Source organism: Platichthys flesus, chromosome 16 (assembly GCF_949316205.1).
Source record: "Platichthys flesus chromosome 16, fPlaFle2.1, whole genome shotgun sequence".
NCBI classification, from domain to species: Eukaryota; Metazoa; Chordata; class Actinopteri; order Pleuronectiformes; family Pleuronectidae; genus Platichthys; species Platichthys flesus.
Window position 1 is genome coordinate 23,298,984 of NC_084960.1, and position 25,317 is coordinate 23,324,300.

Here is a 25,317-nt window from a genome sequence, read left to right on the forward strand (position 1 = left end):
TAATAATAATAATAATAATAATAAAGGAAGAAGGAAATTCATTTTATTCTTTTAAGACCTAGGGCCTGTAGCACGTCGGCCGGGGTCCCAGTGACCCGAGGACACGCGTCGCGAGCATCCCCCACTGCCAGCTTGGCGTACTCGATCCCGTTGTAGCTCGCTGATGCGAACGAGAGGAAGATGCGGGAGAAGAAGAAGAAGAAGAAGAAGAAGAAGAAGAAGAAGAAGAAGACTCTTGCTCATTGATAATAATAATAATAATAATAATAATAATAATAATAATAATAATAAAGGAAGAAGGAAATTCATTTTATACTTTTTAGACCTAGGGCCTGTAGCACGTCGGCCCGGGTCCCAGTGACCCGAGGGCACGCGCCGCGAGCATCCCCCGCTGCCAGCTTGGCGTACTCGATCCTGTTGTAGCTCGCTGATGCGAACGAGAGGAAGATGCGGGAGAAGAAGAAGAAGAAGAAGAAGAAGAAGAAGACTCTTGCTCATTGATAATAATAATAATAATAATAAAGGAAGAAGGAAATTCATTTTATTATTTTTAGACCTAGGGCCTGTAGCACGTCGGCCAGGGTCCCAGTGACCCGAGGGCAAGCGCCGCGAGCATCCCCCGCTGCCAGCTTGGCGTACTCGATCCCGTTGTAGCTCGCTGATGCGTACGAGAGGAAGATGCGGGAGAAGAAGAAGAAGAAAAAGACTCTTGCTCATTGATAATAATAATAATAATAATAATAATAATAATAATAAAGGAAGAAGGAAATTCATTTTATTCTTTTTGGACCTAGGGCCTGTAGCACGTCGGCCAGGGTCCCAGTGACCCGAGGGCACGCTCCGCGAGCATCCCCCACTGCCAGCTTGGCGTACTCGATCCCGTTGTAGCTCGCTGATGCGAACTAGAGGAAGATGCGGGAGAAGAAGAAGAAGAAGAAGAAGAAGAAGAAGAAGAAGAAGAAGAAAAAGACTCTTGCTCATTGATAATAATAATAATAATAATAATAATAATAATAATAATAATAATAATAATAATAAAGGAAGAAGGAAATTCATTTTATTCTTTTTAGACCTAGGGCCTGTAGCACGTCGGCCCGGGTCTCAGTGACCCGAGGGCACGCGCCGCGAGCATCCCCGGCTGCCAGCGTGGCGTACTCAAGTCTGTTGTTCATTGGTGATAATAAAAATAATAATTATAAGAAGAAGAAGAAGAAGAAGTAGCAGAAAATGAGGTGGCACACGTTTTTTTCTAAAAATAATTTGTATCGCTGCACGCCACACACAAAGGCAGGAGACTGTCACACACACACAAACACATGCTGGGTCAACCAGACCCTGGGACAACACAAGGGTTAAAGTTGCCTTGGAAGAAGTAGGGTAATATTCTGTAATGAACCTTGACACAGGTTTCCACTCACAAATAAACCCAAACCTACGATAATATGATCCTGTATCCTGATCACTATTTGCAGCTGAGAATTTTTAATAACTGTTAATTAGGTCAAAGGTGTTTTTTAGCAACCTAAGTTTTGTCTGTTTTCCCTCAGATTGCTATATCTATCTTTGCACACCGAGATGTTATTCTGACAATCTTGACAAACTGTTCACTCATGACCAATTGATCACTAATAGGACAACACTATAGTTATTGTAATACAAATTTATTATAGATAAAAAGGCCACTGATGGACGAACTCTAATATTTTTTTCTCTTTTGCTTTTCAGTCAAAATGCCCGGGTCAACAATGAAAACCTGCATATCTTGCATGCAGCATATACGTGTTGCATGCAAGATATGCAAACTTTGTGGAGCCCAACAGCAAATGAAAAAGGCTGTTGAAAAAGCTAAAGGTAAAGCCGACAGGGAATGGGGAGCCAAGCTTAAAAAAGGTGGAAATTTGAACAAATTGATGAATGCTTCCCGGGTTCTGGTAAGCTCTTCACTACCTATAGCCTGCCGACTCTTCACACTAGTTACATATCCCGGTCGAATGGATGTATGATAGTAATAATTATCACAATTATTATAATTAATTTTATTTGTATAGAACATTTGTAACATTCATGCTCAAATCGGACAATCGTATAATACAACATATAAAATTGATAGTCATTGTTTTTTCTACCCTCCCAAGGTCATAGCCCCAATTCTTACAAAATTTACTGCACAGAAAACTGTAAAAAAACTCTATTAAAATCTTTTTAAAGCTACAAGGTGGACAGGTTATAGGCCATACTGTTTGACCAGATCAGGGCCATGGTCAATTCGAACAACAAGGATATGGAGGAACTGACAATATAATGTTTTTTGTTTTTAATAGTTAATCCATTTTTATTATGTTCCCGATTTGTTTTCAGGTTCACAAATTGAAAATGGCGGGGTTGCATCCAATGCTTCTCTTTGGGAGGGAGAAGAAGGGCTCTGTGTCCTGTGACTCAATCAGTGGCCTGGAGCTAGTTTCAGACACAGATTACAAGTCCTTGAAAATCATAGAAGGACTGTATGGAAGCCTTGTGACAGGTTAGTCCACAAAATGTTTTGTTTGTGCTAGTGTAGTCTTTATTAAATATTTTTAGTTACAATTCAAGATCTCACGACACCAACTCTGGGGGGATAGAGTCTACAGTGAGCTTTGAACCGTCATTGAGTCATTATACATTTTGTGATCAGAAACCATATTAGAAGAAAACCGCAACCCCTTGGACCAGATCTATAGAATTACAGAGTTTTCATCCAAATATGTCATTCTTGGTTAATAAACATTATTAATAAGCATACTCTACTGGCAGCAACTCCAGCATTTAACATGAAAATCAAATTATAAATATTCTTTTGCAATATTTTTATTCTGCCTTCGTTTTATCAACAATGTTTTTCATGACTTCATGCTGCCTTATCCAACTGCTGCACTTTCTTCACAAATTGTCCAAGCATTCCAAATTCCAGGGTTAAATTTGCACAACATTTTTTGTAGCTTTATTTTTACATATGCAGTCCATAAACATGTGATAAGGAATCTTTAAGCTTATGAAAATGTTACTCCCTTAACAACTGACTCATTATATGTTTTAATAAGCACAAATTAGATCCTAAACACAACACAGCACACTGAATACGCTTTAGCATTTATTCTTGACCTAGCTCCTGTGCTGCTGACTATATCTTTCACAGGCTTCACTACACTAAGATTGCCATTGTGTATCAGGAGATGTTTAATATTGTGAGATGAAGTACAACTTTGAAAATTATAAACGTGGAATTAAAAAGTAGGATAGTCATAATAATCAGAACTAAAAGTTGACAGTTTTATAATGTCACCAGACTTCCATCTCAGTAGAATGGAATTTTACTGAATCAAACAACCACATTATTTAAATTTAGAACTCCCTTAAGATCACTTTTTGGCTATATCAGCAAGCCAACCCAGCCACAGAAGCCACAGTCATCCTACCAAATGTAGCTCAGTATTGTTTTATTAGGGTCAGGCATTTTTTAGGTCTGTATGTGTCCAGCTTTGTGTACACTCCTATGTGTGCAAATGTTTATATAATTTTTGAGATATCACTTGCAGCTATGTAATTTCTATCTAGGCGTTTATAATGAATGTCTAATAATGCCAGACATGTTGTGAATAGAGACAGTATCATTAATTGTCCTCGTTTTAATGTACAGGATCAAGACAGATTAACACTCCCAAATAGGTAATAGTGTAGATACTTACCTTTACTTACACTCTGTCAGTACTTGAGAAAGCCTATTATTATAATTGTTAATAAATTGAGTGCCCTTATACAACAGTATGGCATAATACAGCTACAAATTCCATGACATGTGCAGAAGACATGAAACATTTAATCATGACCTAAGATAACTCTTTTTCAAACAGTGATTGTTAAAAGAGAGAGGGCCAACCCATTAACTCCAGTGGACCCAGAGGGACCGAGGGAACTGGCTGAATCCCCTCTTCATCCAGAAGCAACGGGGGAGGACAGAGAGGAAGGGGAGGAAGGGGAGGAGGAAGAGACATTCGACCTCTTGTTGACACCTTGTGGTAAGAAGAAGTTTATGTTTATGTTTATGTTTACAAGTCTTATCTTACTAACATCCAAGTTAGTTTCAATAAACATCCTGGAATACATTCAGTATGTATTTACTTTGTCATTTATGTTTTTTCTCTTTTGCCAACTGTACATTAGACCCTGCACCTACAGCTCCTGCCACAGCCCCATCCACCTCGCATTCACATCCTCGACCAAGTTCCCCACCCTCATCTTCCCCGCTCTCCAACTCAAAAGAGAGCTGTCCACCAAAACATCCCGGTAAGACCCTGCAAATCAACCATTTACGTAAAGTATGTTTTCCCAATAAGTTTCATTTAATATTTGGACTTTCACCACAGTTCAAACAAGGTTCATACTATCATGTCTTCCCCGCAGTGGAGTCTTGTTGAAATCGATGTTTGAAGAGAGGAGACGTGGACCCAGTACTTACAAGTATAATGTTTATTACACAAGAGTATTACAGGTCAGGACGAGTTTCTAGAAAACTCGGAGATAACACACAGGCCGAATAGTGAAAATCCGCCTTGACTCTGCAAGGTAAGGTGTTTTATAGGGGAGTTGTTTACCACAAACCTAGAGATTTAATGACGTCACACAACCGGGCCTTCTGCCTAAATTTGGGAATGTGTCATACCTTAAGATTCAAGGACCCACTGAAAACCATCTCTCCTCTTATTATTCCATAGGCAGTTCAAGGATAGTTCAGACAAAGAGAAACACACTGAACACATCTGGAGATAATACTTAAAGGTTTGAACTTAAGATTCAAGGCGCCTTTAGATATTAACATGTCATTATGATCTATACTTATGCTATAGAAACTCAGAAGCTGAATATGAACTTACCATTTATGGTTTGTAACTGTGCTATGGATATCTATTAGCTTAAGGAATACACTATAATACAATTTTGAGTTCATCATAAGGATGATCATGATAAATCTGATTCCTGTTTTAGAGACAATTTAGTCCATGACACCACAAGACACTTGGACACAATGTGTAACACTGTCCTTTTTCATAAAGGCTGTTCTTACTAGCATATAATGGTAATTTGTCACCCTTTAATATCATATTAAAATACCCTTACCTTATATAACTTTTTTCTCTTTTGCCAACTGTACATTAGACCCTGCACCTATAGCTCCTGCCACAGCCCCATCCATTTCCTATTCACCGCCTGGACCAAGATCCCCAACCTCATCTCCCCGCTCTCCAAATGCAAAGAGAGCTGTCCAGCAAAACATCCACGTAAGACCCTGCAAATAAGTATTAGGGGCCAGAAAAAACAGATCCCATTGGTTTTGATGAGAAGAATTTGAACTTAAACTTAAAGGAGCATAGACTTTGAAAGTATGATATTTCACGTGCCAAATGGATACAGAATCTACTTCCCTATTTCTGTGCCTGGCAGATAAATTTAGGTATTAATAAGTGAAACCTTGAAAAGATTTCCAGAAACATTCTTTTATGTGTTGGATCTCAAACATTTTCTTCCACTAACTCCCTAGGGACCCGCAAAGGTGGAAAAAAAGTCAACCCAAAAAGTAAGATTTAAACACTATTCCATTTTCCAGAATTTAATTTCACATCTTTAACAGAGTTAAGCAAATTCTTTATCAAGTTAGATCTAAATATGACATTTAGAGTTGTGGCTAACTAATTATATTTATATTCCCCTGACTAGGAAATTAATTAATCTCTTTTAATTTTTCAGACTGCAATTACCACGACTCAATGGGAAGTTACCCATATTCTAAAATCTGCACGGAAAGAGTTCGAGATGTAAGTTGAATATTGCACATTTGCACTGAATTAAAATATGTTATGGTACACTATTATGTATATTTTACAATTAATGTTTTACAATTATGTTTCGAGGGAAATTTTTAAATTGTTAACATAATGTGTAAATTAATGTGTTAATGTGTGCATTCCTGGATCAGACATGATATGTGTTTGTTAATCTGGTTAGAAAACATCTTATGCAGTTGGGGATGCTGACTTAAAAGATAGTTTGATTTGGATTTCAACAGTATACATGCAGATAAGAATGCCCTGTGTGCAATTATCCAGGTGAATTCTTACTCACCACTAGTTTTGTGAAATACAAAAAATATTCAGTTTACACAGATTACTAAGATGGTACTTTATATTTGACATCTGACTGACCTTTGCAGGAAGATCCTTTCAGGGCTTCTACTGTCAATTTTCATATTGTAGTGGAATATGCACATTAACTGCTTCATATACACATGATTTTTTCATCGTTAATGATTTAAATTTGTATTCTTTATGACCACTAATTGTTTTCAGGGGGTAAAGGAGGTGAACGTGAGGTGGCTGCCATGCCCCAAATGGTATGTATAATGCTTCATATCTGATGCCACATCGTGATGCACCATCACAAGTTCTGAATTTTTATTTTACTCCATAGAAGGTAGCTCTGTTATGATGTTGGATTCAAGTCAATCTAAATCTATTTACAATAACTATTTAACTATTTACAATACAATACCACACCTCCATTGGTTCTCTGTTTACATGTTCCTGTGCATTTATATGCCCATAGTGATTAAAGATCCATTTACACTAAACATATTTTCTCTTTCCCTTTTTGTTGTAGCAATTTGAGGTGGAAAGATTCCTTGGTCCTTAAAACAGAGCTGGAATAATCCGGACAGAGGAGGATGCAGCTTATATTTCTGCTTGTTTGACGTGTAATTTGTTATTTTAGATGTTATTGTATATTGTGTTAATGTTACATTTACTGTTTCTTGTTCTATTTTACTGTTTTTAAATAAAATGTTATTTAAAAACTGTGTTTTGTGACTTAAAATGGGTTAAACATCTGCACCTCACAGAAGGCAATTGTATCGCAACTCCCATCTCCAGCACAGCATGTTCTTGTATGGAAAAGGCCTACCAAGCTATTTAATAGAGGTCATGCTACAGTAATTTTCAACAATATGTGTGCAACATTGACTTTTTCCTCATATTTCTAATTGAACTATTACACACTTTAATCTTGGCCATATATGACCTCTCTGTCAGCCGAGGGATGGTTGGTCATATCAAGTTAATATAAAAAAAATACATATGAACTCTGCAACATGGTGATTCAGCAGGGTGACAGCCACAGGAAGAACCTGTTCCTGAACCTGCTGGTCCGGGAACGGAGGACCCTGTAGCGCCTCCCAGAGGTGAGGAGGGCAACAGTCTGAAACTGGGGTGTGAGAAATTGGTTTGTTAATGAACAAAGGTGTCTAAGTTGGTCCAAAAGTGAAACATATGATTGTGTATGAAGCAAATACACATATTTTGACCATATCTGGCCATTAAATACCACTTAAACCGATTTGATCCAGCTTGGACCTCAATGGGGTCTGAGAATGTACACCCCAGAGTTTGGAGCAAGATGACAAAGATGAAATGTAAACTTTGTTGTGGAACAAAAGCAAAGACATCGTTGTAAAGGTCTTGGCCTCTGTAGTAACATTATGTCAGTGGGAAAATTGTGGATGGCTCCTGCTCCTAAGGGGTGAGCTTTGAACCTTGCATCTGAGTCAGATTTGATGGCTTACAGGATGGAAACTAAATATGCAACAGACATGGTATGAACTGTTTTGGAAAGGTCTTGAACTCCCCTAACATAGCCCAATGCCAAACTATGGGGGGCGCCACTGAGTAGGGCCAAAACCTTGAAAAAAAGAGATTTTACCGTTTTATTAGTAAGAAAAACTAAATCTGACCTAGCAGGTGTTTTTCTTAGACCAAAATACCATAAAGAAGCATGCTAGGTCCCATGTCACAATCTCACAAAATAGTGAAAATACATCAGAACTACAAAAGGTGAGAACAACACACATACACGTACAGGACCACCATTCCGATTTGTAGTTCTTTGTATCCTTCTTCCGGGTTCAGATTAGGGTTCTAAAAATAGGGTTTGGAAAACATATTAGCGGTTTGTTTTTAACCAAATATGCTTAAAATAAATATCGTTATAAAAAACAGACACATATACGTGTACCGATGCTTTTTCACACTTTATTGTTACCGCGCTGTTCCGCGGACAGAAAAGGGTGCATTCACTGCCCAACGGATTTATCACCGTTTTCACACAAATCTTCATGAACTATTACCAGAATTATTTATTGGTATAAAGTGTTAAAATGGTTAACAATTTGTTTATATACAATCTGCCTTCCAAACAAAACCATATAAAAGCATAGAAATTGATTAATAATCAACCAGTTATTTCGGATGACTAATAGAATCAGATGGCTTGTGAACATACCTCAAGTTCAGTCAGACAACTCACGTTCGAGCATTGAGAATATAGAGTAACCACAAAAGGTTTTAATGTTGCAGGAAATAAGATTTGTTTAACAGAATGAATAATAATGTAGACTGGTCGTACACTTGTTTAAAACTACTTTCTTGGCAATAAAAATTACACATTGATTAAGGAATAACTTAGATATGCAGTGACAATATTTTATTGAATACAAGTAGAACATCAATACATTGGAAAACATACTAAATTATGATGGCTTAATTGTGTTGTTGAAAAATATGTTTTAATATCGAGGTATTCAATGGCTTTCCCTACATTGATATTATTTATAAAAATATACAATGAATACAAAAGTGCGACATCCTCTGTCCATAACCCTCAACAAGAGTAAGGAAAAAATACAAAAAAAAAACTATTAACAGGGGGTAAAAAATGTAGAAACCTCAGAGAGAGCCACATGTGAGGGATCCCTCTCCCAGGATGGACAGAAGTGCAACTGATGCCGCTTTATCAGATCTGACAATTAAAAACACTTAAAGTAAACTTAACTATTTAACCCTAAACCTAAGGCAGTATTTAGGATTGCTAAGGGTCAACAACGTCCTCCTCTGGAATCTGCTGTCCACTGTCAAGACCCTATATAGGAAAATATAAGGAAATACATGGTAATTTACATTTAGTTCAATGTGTATGATCCACAGAAAAATGCATTTCTCATAAATGTTTAAAACAATATTCAACTAATCACAGTATCTATGATTACTGTCCCATGTTAAAATGTCATTAATCACCTGCATGTCAATGTCCTCCTCCTCATCAGGCTCTTCCCCCCAAACAAGGTCCAGCATTGACCCTTGAAGCCCTGCCTTTATTAGCTCCAAGTACTTTTGCCTCACTAAGGCAAGTTGAGAATGCTTCTGAAACAATTTGCACTTGAGCTCTCCCTGGAGACCTTGAAGGCCTTCTTTGGATAGACTCCTGTGGCTACCTTAATTATGAAGACAAAAACAAAAATTATGATTAATTTTTGATATCGTGCATAAACAGAGACAACTCCTAAAAATTTTTGATCAATGCTTACCCTCTAGGCACCATGGATTGCGGTTTGTGGATCGCGCACCGGGGGTCGCGGTGTTGGATCCAGTGTGGCAGATTCTGAATCATGTGGGCTGATCATGGTGCTGGTGGCGGACCCTGTGTCGCGTTGGCATTGGGCACGGGCGGTGGACCAGGACCGCGGTGGTGGCTTGTGATGGGTCCTGGTGGGCGGCGGTGGACGGTGACTGAGGACTGGAGTGGCGTCTGGTCTGGATGGTGGAATCGTGGACTAGATGGTTGCTGAGCATGGACTGTGCTTGCAGCGGAACTGCTTGGCATGTCATGTTGGGGTTGTCCTTCGGGATGTCTCCCCTAATCAAATGCTGCTAGAGACTTTGATTATTGATGATGTTCTCCTGCACGTGGCATCTATTGCACTTCTGTCCGTCCTGGGAGAGGGATCCCTCACATGTGGCTCTCTCTGAGGTTTCTACATATTTTTACCCTGTTAAAAGGGTTTTTAGTAGTTTTTCCTTACTCTTGCTGAGGGTTAAGGACAGAGGATGTCACACCCTGTTAAAGCCCTATGAGATGAATTGTAATTTGTGAATATGGGCTATACAAATAAAATTTGATTGATTGATATGCTCGTGAAAAGACCACTCAAGTCATGCTCCCTTTTCTTGAGGTACTCCCAATGCTGCCTTACTTCATTAGCAAGGATTTTGACCTCCTCCTCAAGTCTTTTCACATGCATGACATTGTCAAACAACTTCTTTTTTGCAAGGAAATCAATGCCATCTAAAAATGCATCCATGAAAATTCCATGCATTAGTTCACAGTGGTGGAAGGGGAAAAACCACACACAAACACATGCAAACAAATGAGACACACTGTCTCACACAAAGAGAGAGGACAAAGGACAGATGTTGGCTCTTAAAAGAGCCTTTTTTTTATCTATAAAGGACTTGGTTGAGGTCGGAGTTAGGAGCAAGGGACAGGTAGGGTGCGGTCGGTGAAGGAGAAGAATGACTCAACATCCGGCGCGAGGCAGTGTGGGGGGGTGGGGGGGGGGGGGTGGGCGAAGGAGAATGACGCAACGTCCGGCGCACGGCTCTTGTTACGGACGTGGTTATGTGCTGTAGAGCGAGGAATTTACGGGGCGAGGAAAATAAAAAGGCATTTTGTCCTGATTAAATACACATCTTGTGTGTCCTTCTTCTACCGATGCCTTGCACTATATGAAAAGATAGTAATGTAACGGGGGCAATTTACAAAGTGTTCCGGTTTGACGGCAAGGAGCGACAAAAGCACCCATAGCAACCCTCTTAGATACGACAGAAACTCTTCAGAATAACTAACAAACCAAACCCCGTAGAAGTTCACTGAATGAAAATATCGAAACTGACACACACATATCTCGCCAGAAATATCTTCAAAACACATTTTTATTAAGAAACATTACTTAAACATAGCGTTTTCCAAAAAAGAATACAGCAATCTCCGCCATGTTGCTTTATCAGAGCAACGCAGAGCGAGAGCACGGCAGAGGTCTGCGCAGGCGCACTGGTCGTTTGGAGCATTTCGTCAGATCTGTACGGATATTTTACATTGCGTCTTTAGTAAGATATCTTACGAACCGTTTCGTGAGACCATGTTGTGCAGTGAGCACTTCAGGAGAGAGGTCTTTGACAGGACGGGGCAGACTGTCTGGCTTAAAGATGGTGTTGTGCCAACCATTTTCAACTTTCCAGCTCATCTTCAAAGGGTTTGTGTATCAGTGACCAACATAATTTAAGGTGTATAAGATTGAAGTATAAATATAAATATGTGATTATGTCACATTTTAGCTTTTTGTTTCTGCAAGTTATATAATGTGTTGTTTATTACAGCACATTTTAGACATTCAAAACTTCTTTACTGTTTATTTTAGTCGGTAGCAACAAGAACCAAAACCACTTCTAGAAGGGCGGATGACAACCTGCCAATGGACTTGATGCCTGATGTTGTGATTTGCCTGTGGAATGTCACAAACTAATGAGAGCATCATGTGGCTTGTTATATTAAATCCTTTATCTTGGTGTTACCCTGAAAGGTCTATGATGGTGTTAGTTGTCTAAGAGCCCAATATTATTTGAGGTGGTACTCAGTGTAAAAAGTTTGAAAACCACTATTTTTAGAGCATAATACTATTTTTTTAGAACAAAACATAATTATTCATAACTATGTAGTCTCATAACGAGATCTCTGACATTTATAACAAATCAAACCGTTTAATAATCGGTTGAAAATTGAGTAAGTTATAGTTAATCAAAAAGTGCATGTTCCACTACTAACACAATGTTATGGCTGGGCGAGCAACCCCTGGCAAGATGGCCGCCACGTTCGACTCTGTTTGCCGGTGTTCCAGTTTAACTGGCGGGCATGGCTTCTGGCGACATTCCAGATGTTGAGGCTGTTTTTCAAAGCCGGTGGCAGATTCGTCATTTTCAAAAAGCGCCTGTCTGTGAAGTGTGGTGATCAGCTGAAGGTCTTGCTGAAATAAAAATCCTACAAAAACCCTTCACGAGTTCATGTGTCCGTGTCAGCATCATGTTGAGACCAAAATATACATTTAAATGGTAAAAAAAAAAAAATAGTAAAAAATCCTTGATCGGGATTCGAAACAACAAGCTGAAACACTATAAGCTTAAAGCCTGATGACGATTTCACTACACCACCGAGTCACTGAAAAAAACATGGCGCTTTTTACAAATCTGACGCTCCTCTTCATAGGAGACACAGGGAGCATTGAAGAACACACACGCGTCACCAGCTCCACTCGAAGTGCTTTTGTTTGTCGCTGGTGATCATTACAACGCACACACACCAAACAAGTGCTACATGTAAACATCCCTCACATCAACAAGGCGGAAGCTTGAGCGGTGTTTTCATGAGTTAAGTTGGTGAACGTGTGCACAACTTAACATGCGTTATTGTTTCAGGGAACACGCCCAGGTTAGCTTGTGACAGTCAAAATGTAACCGTAAACTCAGAGTTATCGGTCACACGTCACACATTTGGACACCGCTGCGCCCGTGTGCTTAGCACACGCACGACATCATGAAAAACGGATTTATCCGTTCTCTCTGGCCCGCGAAGCGGTTCTCTATTATCTATCATATCATATGATAGATAATAGAGAACTGCTTTGCAAGTCTCTCTGGCCCGCGAAGCGGTTCGCTATTATCTATGATTTATTTAATTTTTTAAGGGCTCGTGCCGCCCCCCACCTGACATGAGAAGGTGCCGCCCGGGCGGCTGCCCGGTTCAATCGTGCCCAAAACCGCCACTGACTTTGATACTAATTTGACACTTGTGTAAAACGTTTGGCTAATTATAATTATACAAGCACTAGAAAAATAATTAGGAACGTAATTTCACACACGCTCAATCAAAGTCTCCTGTTGGTGGCAAAGCCTAAATATATGTGTTTTCAGCTTACATGATTTGTAGCGAGTAAGGAGAGAGAGAGACAGCGAGAGAAAGAAAGAGAGAGAATTACAAATAGCTTTAGAGAATTGAGAAAGTGATAGAGTTTGGTAGATTGTTGAGGCAAGGTTAAAGTATTTAGTTAAAGTATTTAGAGTATTTACAGCAGGGATAGTATAGACACATATTGCAGATATAGGATCGATAATTGTAGATATTAGATATAGGATAGATTTGAGTTGTGTCACAGTCTGCTCATCTCCTGCCTGCCAGTATTTTTCCACTCACCTGTCTCTGCTCCACTCTGCCAGTCAGCCACACCTCCTCATCAGGCCAACTCTTCACACCTGTGTCAGCCCTGGCTGTATTTAATCCTGCTCCTGTCGCTGCTTCAGTGCCAGATCTTGTGCATTATGCCTGACTTCCAGCGTATTTTCCCCGGACTGTTCACCTGTTGCCGACCTCGTCGACCCCTGACCTGCCTACCTCGTCTCTGCCCTGGACATTACCTCAGCCTTCTGCCTTCGACCACGAGTTTCGCCTTTTCCCTCCTGGTTACGCTCCTGCTCGGCTCTGTGGCTCCACAGTCCCCCACTGGACCTGTCTACAGCTAGTCTGCCTGTGCTGCTTTTGGGTCCTCACCATATCCGTGACAAGTAGCAGTAGGCATAAATTAGCACAGGGTAATATTCAGATTAGTAACAGTTTAGTCAGGGACACATAGTTAGATAGTTAGAATGGACCGTAAAATGGTCAGGGAAATTGAAGACTTCCTGAGGCATAATGCCTATCCTTTAGGTTTATCCTCCAAAGAGCGGTATACCATAAAGAGGAGATGTGAAAATTACATCTTCAAGGGTAAGTAGTGGCCTTGTCTTTCCAAACAATAAGGCACTGATGTGGAGTTACTAATATCATCATGGCCCTCAGATGGGCAGCTTTACTATGTATGCCGTAGAAGGAAGCAGGGCGAGTATCTCGCCAAAGTAGTTACGTCACCAGAGGAGGCAAACAATGTGTTTGTGGCCTTCCATGCGAGCGAGCATGGAGGCCATTGCGTGATGGAGAAAACACAGGATGCTATTTTCTTGCGATACTACTGGCCTGGGATGGAAGAGGACATATGGAAATGGGTGAGCTTGAATTAATTTTGTCAGTAACCTCTGTGCATGGTGTAGTAAATTACACATTCTATTTCATATTCAATTTGATTCTTTTTTCATTTAATGATTCCTCATATTTGTTTAGGTATTGGAGTGTCCTCCCTGCCAGGCCAGAAATAAAGAAGGCTTACGTTCCAATTCAGGTGACTGACCTGAAATAACATCTTATCCCGGAAAAACAACACATTTCCATAACATGTTCTCTTTCCTCAGGTAAATGAGCCACTTGAGCTTGTTGGGATGGATCTGGTTGGAAAACTGACACCGACCAAAAATGGCCACCAGTACATTTGTGTCATGATTGACTACTTTACCAAATGGACAGAGGCCTATCCATTGAGGACCAAATGTGCTGCTGAGGTGACAGACTGCATTATGGACTTCTTCTATAAGTTTGGTGCTCCAAAAAGGCTTCTCACGGACCAAGGAAGAGAATTTGTTAATACGGTAAGAACTCCTCATGCCATCTGTATCATCAGCGCCGCCGCTCCCATAACGCACACTACGCACTGTGCGTAGGGCACAAAGTCCTGAGGGGGCATCAAAAAATAGGCAACTGGAAAATCATCAATTATAATAATTATGTAGCCGCTCGTTTTGGGGACACTAGAGCAGGTCATGCGTTCGGGACAGCACACCCGTTTATTCTCCCCTCATTTTACAACTTAACTCATATCATCACAGATCGCATTTAAAACCCCCTTTCAAAATAAGAGTCACTACCAACAACCCGCATAGAACAGGAAATACAACTCAACCCTCAACAATAATGTCATTAAATAAAAAAGCTTACAATTATAATACCGCTATTATTTCAGTATAGAAATATTAGGCACCTTTTAGGCATGTATATCACAAAACGGGCAGAACAAGAGATGTATTTAATCGCTCAAAAAAAGTTATGATGGTGTGAATTGTTTGCTTCTAAATCTATGCTTTATTGAAGAAAATTGCTCACTTGTATACTTCTGCTTTTAAGTTTGTATTTATGGATGACTTTAATTTCTACGAAGATTTTGCACATCTCAATACTTGTATGTATGTTTTGGCTGTTCTGTGTACTGGGTTTACCAATTAGATTTTCCTTTTATCGTTTTAATAAAATGTAGAACTGGTAGAAACAAACCTTTTTTATTCAAGGGGAGGGGGGGGGGCATCATAAAGGAGTTATGCTTAGGGCACCAAAATAGCTAGCTGCGGCACTGTATCATAAATGTTATGGGCTCAATATCAATGTTTCCACTTTTCTTTCAGCTCAACTATAATGTCTGTGAGAAGCTTGGCATTAAGAGAAGTCTCTGCTCTCCCTACCACCCCCAGACCAACGGCCTGGTGGAAAAAATGAATGGAACTATTCAGAGGTATGGTATATGTCAGTTTATGACTTTTTTCACATTGCAATCTTAATGTCTCAATGTTGTGTGTATGACCTAACAGGACCTTGACCAAATTGGTGGGGGAAAAACCAAACACCTGGGATGGCCACCTCTTAGCAACCCTTTTTGCTTTAAGGACGAAAGAAGCAATTGACCACCAGATACTCCCCCTTTTTCCTCATGTTTGGACGTGAGGCCAGGTACCCTACGGAGGTTCCCGAGGAGTATTTGGTATGTAGGAAAGTACACATGTAATGTGTGTATTTTGGGAAAAACTGGAAATTAGGATGTTTCACTTCATGGCTGCTGTAACTCAACATTCTGATGTGTTTCTTGACAGAGGTGACAAATTATGGTGTTGAGGCTCTTATTGCCCAGGAGACCCAACCTGTTGGAATGAAGAGCCTCCCTGCCCACTACAGAAGGGCTCAAGCCAACATGGAGAAAGTAAGGGAAAAGATCAAGAGAAAGAGAGGAGATGGGTCATGACGACCATTTTAAAGTTGGCCAAAAGGTGATGAGGACAAACATACGCCAGGAGCAGAGGGAGGGGGGGGGGGGAAATGGAGACCTCCATGCTCTGCCCCTTCACGATCGTGAAATTGGAGGGGAAAAACGCGGATCTAGTCACGCCGAAAAGTAAAGTCATTCATAAAGTCAACATTGACCAATTAAGCCCATATATTGAGCCTACGCCGCGCATCCCCCACAAATGGATGACCGAATCCACAATGTCCCTCTCACTCTCATCTCAAGTCGCCTCAACCTCAGCTCCAGCACCCTCAGTTCCAGCCCCGTCCCCCTCATCTCCAGTCGCCTCACCCTCATCTCCAGCCCCCTCATCTCCAGCGGCCTCACCCTCATCTCCAGCCCCCTCATCTCCAGCGGCCTCACCCTCATCTCCAGCCCCATCATCTCCAGCCCTGTCACCCCCATGTCCAGTCGCCTCTACCTCATCTCCAGCCGCCTCACCGTCGTCACCCCCATCTGCAACAGTGTGTGTCCCTTCAGACATTTTGGAAACAGGTAATAGCTAATTATGACTTAAGTTATTTTGCTAATATTTATTGCAAGTAATATGTCAACTTTTTTCTACATAGTGGTACATAACATTTGGGCTGGGAAAAAGCCGTAGGTGTTTTCGAGCAAAGCAGGCCCTTACAAACTGTTTACACGGAACCTCCAGGAACACCTTCGTCCAGATGCACTTGTGGAAAGTGAAGTAAGCAAAGTTTTCAGCATTTGGATTTTTTATTTAGAAGTGGGTTCAAATTTGATTCCATTTGATTCCACCTAACGATTGCGCTGTGTAATTTCTCAAAAGCAGCGCGAGGCAGGGGATATCTACTTGACTCCTTCCAAATGACGGACATTTGGAGAGGTCAAAATAAAGGACTGAGGAAGGTAAGTGATAAATGTGACTACACTGCATATGAGGGAGGATCTTTTTAATCATGCTCCTTCACTTGTAGGCCTTTTTTGTCTTGGTCATATGATTTATTTATTCTGCATCTTAATATTAGAGCAAATTGCTACTGAGAAAACCGGTTTGATTTTCTCTGTTCTATATTGCATGAATGCAGATAGATCCCCTGGATTATGATGTCCTGATTGGAGCTGTCTGCGAGCACCATCACTGGACACTAACTGTAAGGGGCTTTGGCTATAATCACAATATACAGCTCCTGTTGTTAGAATAATTCCTTGTTGATTTTTTAATTTGTCCAGGTGATGTATCCTAAAAAGAGGCAGTCCGTTTATGTTGATCCATTTGGGGCTAGCGAGGAAGCATTAAAAAAATGCACTGCAGTAACCAGGTAAGGGGGGCCCTGGTGTGGAGGGTGTTCATAGAATTTTGAACGTGCTATTAATTATTCCTATGCTGCACAGGGCTTTCAGCGGGGCCACAACTGCTCACGCTGGTCCAGTCAAACAGTACCACACGCTCGACAAGTTGATGCAACCTCATGTGGTGTTATTGTGTGTAAAGTAAGTGAAGGTGCTTGATCAGTACGTTCAGAAATAAATGTTTGGACCATTTACGCATCCCTGTGTTTTCCACTTGTTTCTTGTTCCAGTTAGCAGACATGATTCTTAATGAAGAAGACATGGAGGACGTTTTTGACAAGTCTTCCATTTTAAGGATGAGGACGCAGATAGGCAAACGGCTGATCAAAGAAACAGGTTTGTCCCTTATTTGTTTTTATTAGCTATTGTAAAACGTGAGCTATTCATTAGGAAAAAAATAACATAACTATGTTTCATGAACAGATGATTTGACCAACCTATGCCGAGCGTGTGGTTCATATGACACAGATGTGCAATGGGTAAGGCAGATTTTAAGCACTTTCAGTTGATGCACGTCTTATTTATGGTACTGCCATACAGATTCTTTTCTCTACTTCCAGATTGCTTGCACACCTTGTGATCAATGGTTCCACAGAAGCTGTGTTGGGCAACCACCTGTGGAGGCACCTTTTTATTGCCCATTGTGTATTTAAACCTGTTTATTAGTTATTTTTAACCTGCTCCTTGCTTTTAAGGTAGCTTGATTGATAAAATGTCAGACATGTTTACCCTCATCAATGCTGCTGAAAACTTTAATGTTGATGTTCTCCTACACTTGACATTTATTGCACTTCTGTCCGTCCTGGGAGACGGATCCTCACGTGTCTCTGAGGTTTCTACGTATTTTTACCCTGTTAAAAGGGTTTTTAGTAGTTTTTCCTTACTCTTGTTGAGGGTTAAGGACAGAGGATGTCACATCATGTTAAAGCCCTATGAGACAAATTGAGATTTGTGAATATGGGCTATACAAATAAAATGTGATTGATGAAAGTGAAGATGAGTGCGCAGATGTGAGCACATGAAACGCAGACTTATAGTAAGCACGCAAACTCTTGTGGCTTCTGCTTTGTATGAGTGCAGGATACAGACAGTTTTTCATGATGTCGTGCGTGTGCTAAGCACACGGGCGCACCGGTGTCCAAATGTGTGACCGATAACTCTGAGTTTACGGTTACATTTTGACTGTCACAAGTTAACCTGGGCGTGTTCCCTGAAACAATAACGCATGTTAAGTTGTGCACAGGCTTCACAGTGATAAAAGCATACAGGTGAATCTATTTTTCACTCTGATCAGTGGTACAGTGGACAGTGCTATTGTCACTACGTTTATTTTTATGTGGACCACAGCAGATCGATTCCCGTGGTGGAACTTTTTCATATTTATATTTAGCCTCGTCCCACATGTCATGTTGACAACGCATTCGACACACTTCGGACAGATCATCTGTTGATTTCACACAGATAAACAACACTTGCATTACAGAAGCTACGAAAAACCAACACACCCGTTCTGTGATGAGCGGTTGGGTTGTTTTCTTTCTCCGATGACAGAACCTTATCATCGACAACATCTTTTAAAATCCCATCCGCTGACTTTAACCAGCAGCCACAGGAGGACACGCGAAGCTCCACACGTCCATTAGAAGCGCGTTCACCAACTTAACTCATGAAAACACCCCTCGAGCCTTCGCCTTGTTGATGTGAGGGATGTTTACATGTAGCACTGGTTTGGTGTGTGCGCGTTGTAATGATCACCAGCGACAAACAAAAGCATTTCGAGTGGAGTTGGTGACGCGTGTGTGTTCTTCAATGCTCCCTGTGTCTCCTATGAAGAGGAGCCTCAGATTTGTAAAGCCTGGTATAGCGTTTATTCTGTGTTCGGACTATCACCAGATGACATGGGCGTTACCTTAAAGCACATCTGGTGATATGAAGCTAGCGTAAGTTCAGTCAGGAAGTCTTAACCTGCAGACGATCAGCTGATCAGGGGTGTTCCTATACATAGGAACGCCCAATGGAGGACTTAGCCTGCCTAGTGATCAGCTGATCGGGGGTGTGCCTTATCATCCAATCAGGTCGGGCGCGGGCTCTGTCAGCCAGTCATCTAGCAGCTGCCTAACTTTAAAAGTCCCTTTCCTCTCTTCCTCAGCCTGCCATCATTCAGCGTCTCACGAAACCCCTCCTCCACCCCATTCTCCTCCCGGCTTGAAGGACAATCACCTCATCCGGACCCCGACCTCAACGGATTACGCCAACGGATCAAGGATCATTGCAGCGCCCAATCATGGTGGCAGCTGATCACGGACAAAGAATATTCAAAACTGCCTATCAATATACGATTACTAGTGGCATTCATTGCACTTCTGTCCATCCTGGAAGAGGGATCCCTTGCATGCGTCTCTTCCTGAGGTTTCTACTTTTTTCCTGTCAAGGTTTTTGTAGTTTTTCCTTACCCTTGTGAGGGTTGAGGGCAGAAGATGCCACACTAGCAAGTTCAATAGGACTACGAGCATAAGTTTTGCCTTCCACCTTACATTAGACGTTAAACCACCACCAGTGTCTAGACCCCGGGGGGTATTCCTGTTGGATGTTCTGCTACACCCCCTTCTAAATCCTGATGACATCTCACAGGGGTCTAAAATGACAGACTGTTTAACATTCACATTTCTGTGCGTGTAAAAAGTAAATAAATAAAATCTGTTAATTGGAAATCAAGTCTCTCCTGATTGAAATACAGCTGACAAAGCAAAGAACGAGACATCAGGCTAGAAGCTTATAATGTTTCACACAGGCGCTTTGTGAAAATGACGAATCTGCCACCGGCTCTTAAAAAACAGCCTCAACATCTGGAATGTCGCCAGAAGCCATGCCCGCAAGTTAAACTGGAAGACCGGCAACACGGATGAGACGTCTAGCCTTTATATATATCTATGTGGCCAACATCCAGAGAGGAAATTAGTGCTCGTATTCAGCCTGAGGGAAGATTATGAATCAAAGTGAGGGTTTCTCAATAAGAGAAACAAAAAAAAATACATTTAAAATGATCAAAGCTTGCTTTCAGTACAATTTGTTTCATATTCCCTGGTTTATTGCAAATGATCTAGAAGATGATTGTTGCAGTTAATGTTAAGGACTAATATATTTTTATGAAATCAGACAAATCTGAAGAGTGACTGTAACGAAGAGGACTTCGTTCCCTGGAGCTTGAGATGAGGTTTGGGGAATATTGCAGCATGCGCTTTGACCGGGTACATGCACTTTAATAATTGCACATGCGTTTGTAAGCGGTTGCACTTTATTAGATTTGCAGAGTTTGCATATGGCATATGTGCACACTTAAAAACAGTTCATCTTTATCGATTGGTGATACATTTATTGTCCTTTTTAAATCTGAGCTGGTAGGTTCTGTGATGGCCAAATGGTTCCACCTGCAAAAGAGGGACATGAGAGTTAATGTGCATTTGTGGTAACTGAACGCTAAGATGAGATGTGACTAATATATGTTGTGCAATAGTGTGTGTTAGTATATTGGGAAGGGTAAAGTGTGTGTTTGTGTGTGTAATGGTACTCACCAGTCTCTTTTGTCTCCAGGGTGTTCGGGCAAAAGGCCTCCCCAGGAAACAAGCACCATATTTATAGTTCCGGGAGCATCCAAGTGGTGATTAGTGTGGGTGTGGGAAGATAAGTGTATGTGATTATTGTAAAGTGCTGGAATTAGGGATGAGGGGGTGTTTGTAAATAAATGTGTGTGGGGGTGTGTATATGGGAGAATGGTGGGTATGATGATAAAAGAAAAGTGTTGTCAAAAGGAGAGCATGTCAGCATGGGGAATGGTTTCTCCCTCCTTAACTAGGCACCCTATATAAGGAGCCATTTTGTTATCAGTGGGGAGAGTGTTTTCCCGTGTGGTTGCTGCATGAGTTGGAGGACGTGGGCCATGTTGCCTGAGAGACCACAATAAACCCGTCTGTGACACGCAACTATCCTGCCTTGGTCTTCTTTTGCTGTACGGTCCAGCCGTAAGTGTGGTCGTCCTAACAAGTGGTGTCAGAAGTGGGATCCACGTTACAGCAAAAGATGCCATTGAAAGGAAAGAAAAGTGGCCAAGCGGAGCATGTGCTCCAGACATCAAGACGGGCGCAAAGACAGAAGAAAAGCTTGATGAACTAGCTGGTCTGGTGAAGTCACTCATTCAAGCACAAACAGAGCGGGACCAGCAAACAGAGACAGAGTCCTCCTGTCAAGAACAGAGATGGAGATGCACGCAGCATCAAGTCTCCCAAATGCAGCAGCAAGTAGCTATGATGACCAAAGAACAGAGCTGGACACGAGGGATGGAATCCACCCTCCACAACGAGGTGATGATGACAATGGTCGTGACAACCATGATGGGGATTCTGATGACCCAGATGAGAGGATGAGCCCGACAAGTTGGGATTTCACACAACGGAGGGATCCCAAACTGCTGCCATTTGCTCCAGATGATGACATTGAGCATTTCCTAACCACTTTTGAGAGAATGGCCCGAGTATGTCGCTGGCTTAAAGATGGATGGGCAGTGCGGCTGGTTCCGTTACTGACTGGCAAAGCATGCAGTGCTTATGTTCTGATGGACCTGAAAGACTCAGAACAATATGAAAAAGTTAAAGCAGCAATTTTGGCAAAATATGAAATTACATCTGCACGAACTCCACGAGAGCTGTATGTGCGTCTGAAAGACCTCTTCTGCAAATGGGTCAAGCGAGAGAAATCCACAGTTAAAGAACTGTCAGAGACTATTATTCTTGAACAGTTCTTGAGGATGGTCCCCCCAGAGCTGGAGATCTGGATCAGAGAGCACGGCCCTGGGACTGCAGAGGAAGCTGCATGCCTGGCAGAGGTCTTTACATCAGCCAGGAGAGGAAGCCGAGCTACCACCTTTGGCTGGGAGAACCAGGCCCATTCAGGTAGGTCCTCTGGGGGTGAACAGGGGTCTGGTCAGCCATGGGGTAGAGGGTTTTCAAATAATAGGCAGTTTACTCCCCAGGCCACAAGCCATGCTAAAAAACTTCCCCCTCGAACCCCTAAACAAGAGGTTAGATGTTACCACTGTAATGGTTTAGGTCACACAAAACCATTTTGCCCAGCTTTGAGCCACCCTAGACCATCTCTTCTTTGTTCCGCTCCAAGACCAGCCACAGGGGGTACAGTAAGGGATGCAGGCCGTACAGCCCCAGTGTTGATCAATGGACAGTGTGAGATAGCACTACTTGACTCAGCATGCTTTCAGACAGTAGTTTTGTCCAGTTTGATCCCCAGAGAAAAATGGAGTCAAGATAAATCACGGATAAGCTGTATTCATGGAGATGAACATGTTTATCCTACAGCTGAAATTTATCCGACTGTGGGGGGGCAGACTTTCCTGTTGACTGTGGCATTAGCTCCAACATTGCCATATACAGTGATTCTAGGCAATGATGTACCCACACTCTATGCCCTTATGGCCCAGCAAATATGTAAACCAGATGGGAGCAGGGATGAAGGTCAAAGTTCAGTAGCCGATTTCAGTGAGCCACTGACTAATCCAGTCACATTGCCTGTAAAACCATGTAATGTCACCACCAGAGCACAGAGTGCAGGGGGCGTCCTCAGAGAGCTACCGTTCTTTGGGGTTGACTGGAAAGCAGGGCCAGTTAAACCAAAAAAATCAACAGCCCAAAGAAGACAGGAGAAGCTAAAGGGTTCGTTTAGACAAGGAGCACAAAGCTCTCCTACACCCCCTGGACTGCTTGATTTTGAGTTTCCCCCAGATCTGAGCTCGCTACAAAAACAAGATGCTACATTGAAGAAGTGGTTTGGGAAGGTGACAGAGGTGGAGGGGGTTCAGCAAAATAACCCAAGCTGTTTACATGATGCCACCTACATAGTAAAAGAGGGCCTTCTCTATCAGAAAACAGGAAAAACTGAGACTTTAGCACTGCCACAGTTCAGACAGAGAGTTATGGAGTTGGGTCATTCAATTCCATGGGCAGGTCACATGGCTTCCCAGAAAATTCTCAACAGGATTGGAAGCCGCCTTGTTTGGCCAGGGATGTACACCCCAATATCTCAGTTCTGTGCTTCTTGTGAAATCTGCCAACTAACCTCTGCTAAAGGAGTGACACGTGCCCAATTACAGTCTTTGCCCATTATTGACACACCTTTTAGGAGGATAGGCATGGACATTGTAGGCCCACTTGAGAAAAGTTCCTCAGGCCACCGTTACATTTTGGTTATTTGTGACTATGCCACACGCTACCCTGAAGCCTTCCTTCTCAGGTCTTTCAAAGCTAGACAGGTAGCGGATTGCCTTTTACAGCTTTTTTCTAGAGTGGGCATCCCCAAGGAAATCCTAACAGACTGTGGGACAAATTTTTTGTCCAAACTGTTGCAGCAGGTTTATCAACTGTTGGGAATGAAGGGCATTAAGACCACCCCCAGACGGATGGGCTGGTGGAGCGCTATAACCGGACAATGAAAAACATGCTGCGCAAGTTTGTGTCTCACACAGGTTCTGATTGGAATCGCTGGCTGCCATACCTGCTGTTTGCCTACAGAGAGGTCCCACAAGCATCCACAGGTTTCTCCCACTTTGATCTATTGTACGGCCGCCAGGTGAGAGGACCGCTGGACCTGCTGAGAGACTACTGGGAGAGGTCAAAGCCGGAAGGAGAAAATGTGGTAGCATATGTGGTAAAAATGATCAAGCGACTGGAGGAGATGACAGCACTTGCACATGAACACATGGAGTCAGCTCAACGAAACCAGAAAGTGTGGTATGATCGGAAGGCCAGAGAGCTAGTCCTTCATCCAGGCCAAAAAGTACTGTTGCTGCTACCAACCAGTGACTGCAAGTTGCTGACTAAGTGGCATGGACCATAGGAAATCAGTAAACGTGTGGGTAAGGTCACATATGAATTTTTTATGCCCGACAGGTTTAAAAAATACCAGACTTTTCATGTTAACCTGCTGAAGGAGTTCCAGGTGTGCCCGGAGCCTTTGCACCAGCAGTTTTTGGTCCGTGCGGTGAAAGAGGAGGATACTGTGGACAAGTTCTTTCCAGCCACCACCACCACAGCGGAGCCACCAGAGGTGGACCTGTCACATCTGTCTCTCACTCGGCAGGCAGAGTTGAAACCCCTGCTTGACCCAGAGCTCTTCAGAGAAACACCAGGTTTCACTTCACTGGTGCAACACAGGATTCGGCTGAAGGGAGATGCCCCAGTGCGTCAGAAGAGCTACAGGATTCCTGAGCGGCTGATGCCTCTGCTACAAAAGGAAATTAAGCTGATGTTAGAGCTGGGAATAATAGAGGTTTCCTGCAGTGAGAGGTGCAGTCCCATTGTATTGTTTCCAAAGAAAGATGGTTCTCTCAGATTTTGTATTGATTTCAGATATCTGAATACAGTGTCCAACTTTAATCCATACCCAATGCCTCGGATTGATGATCTGCTGGAGAGAGTTGGGAGAGCTCAGTACATCACCACTCTGGATCTCGGCAAAGGCTACTGGCAGGTCGCCTTAGCACCAGATGCCAGGGAGATGACAGCTTTCAGAACACCATTTGGTATGTATCAATTCAAGGTCATGCCCTTTGGTCTCCAGGGGGTGCCAGCCACATTTAAAAGGCTAATGGACCATGTTCTGAGAGATTTGTCTGACTGTACGGCTGCATATCTGGATGATATAGTTATTTTCAGCCAGACATGGGAGGAGCACATGGTTCGCCTGCAACAGGTGCTGCGGAAAATAGAGGCAGCCGGCCTCACCATTAACCCTCACAAGTGTGCTGTTTCCCAAACAGAAGTGAAGTACTTGGGTTACATCATTGGATTTGGACAGATTAAACCACAGCTGGGGAAAGTGGAGGCCATTCAATCCTTTCCAGTTCCCACCACCAAAAATAAACTGAGGGGATTCCTCGGGTTGGTGGACTGGTATCGTAAGTTTGTGCCTCAATTTGCTGATAGAGCTGTTGTGCTGACTGATCTAACCCAAGCTTCTGCTTCAAGCAATGTTCATTGGACGGATGAGTGTGACAG

The 25,317-nt window shown here is 42.1% G+C and overlaps 1 protein-coding gene and 1 long non-coding RNA gene across 2 annotated transcripts; both read left to right on the top strand.

Annotated features, from left to right (window-relative positions):
- The first annotated feature begins 1,732 nt into the window (after nt 1–1,732).
- LOC133971341 (uncharacterized) lies at nt 1,733–4,486 on the top strand. Its single transcript, XM_062408649.1, has 3 exons — nt 1,733–2,521; nt 3,888–4,052; nt 4,198–4,486. Exons 1-3 carry the CDS (start codon nt 2,338–2,340, stop codon nt 4,449–4,451), a joined length of 603 nt encoding a protein of 200 aa, XP_062264633.1. The 5' UTR covers nt 1,733–2,337; the 3' UTR covers nt 4,452–4,486.
- Nucleotides 4,487–4,491: 5 nt separating this feature from the next.
- On the top strand, nt 4,492–6,871 carry LOC133971342 (uncharacterized). The gene is made up of 5 exons (XR_009924372.1): nt 4,492–5,312; nt 5,573–5,608; nt 5,779–5,846; nt 6,378–6,421; nt 6,688–6,871. It is a non-coding gene; the product is annotated as an uncharacterized LOC133971342 (long non-coding RNA).
- The last annotated feature ends 18,446 nt before the right edge of the window (nt 6,872–25,317 follow it).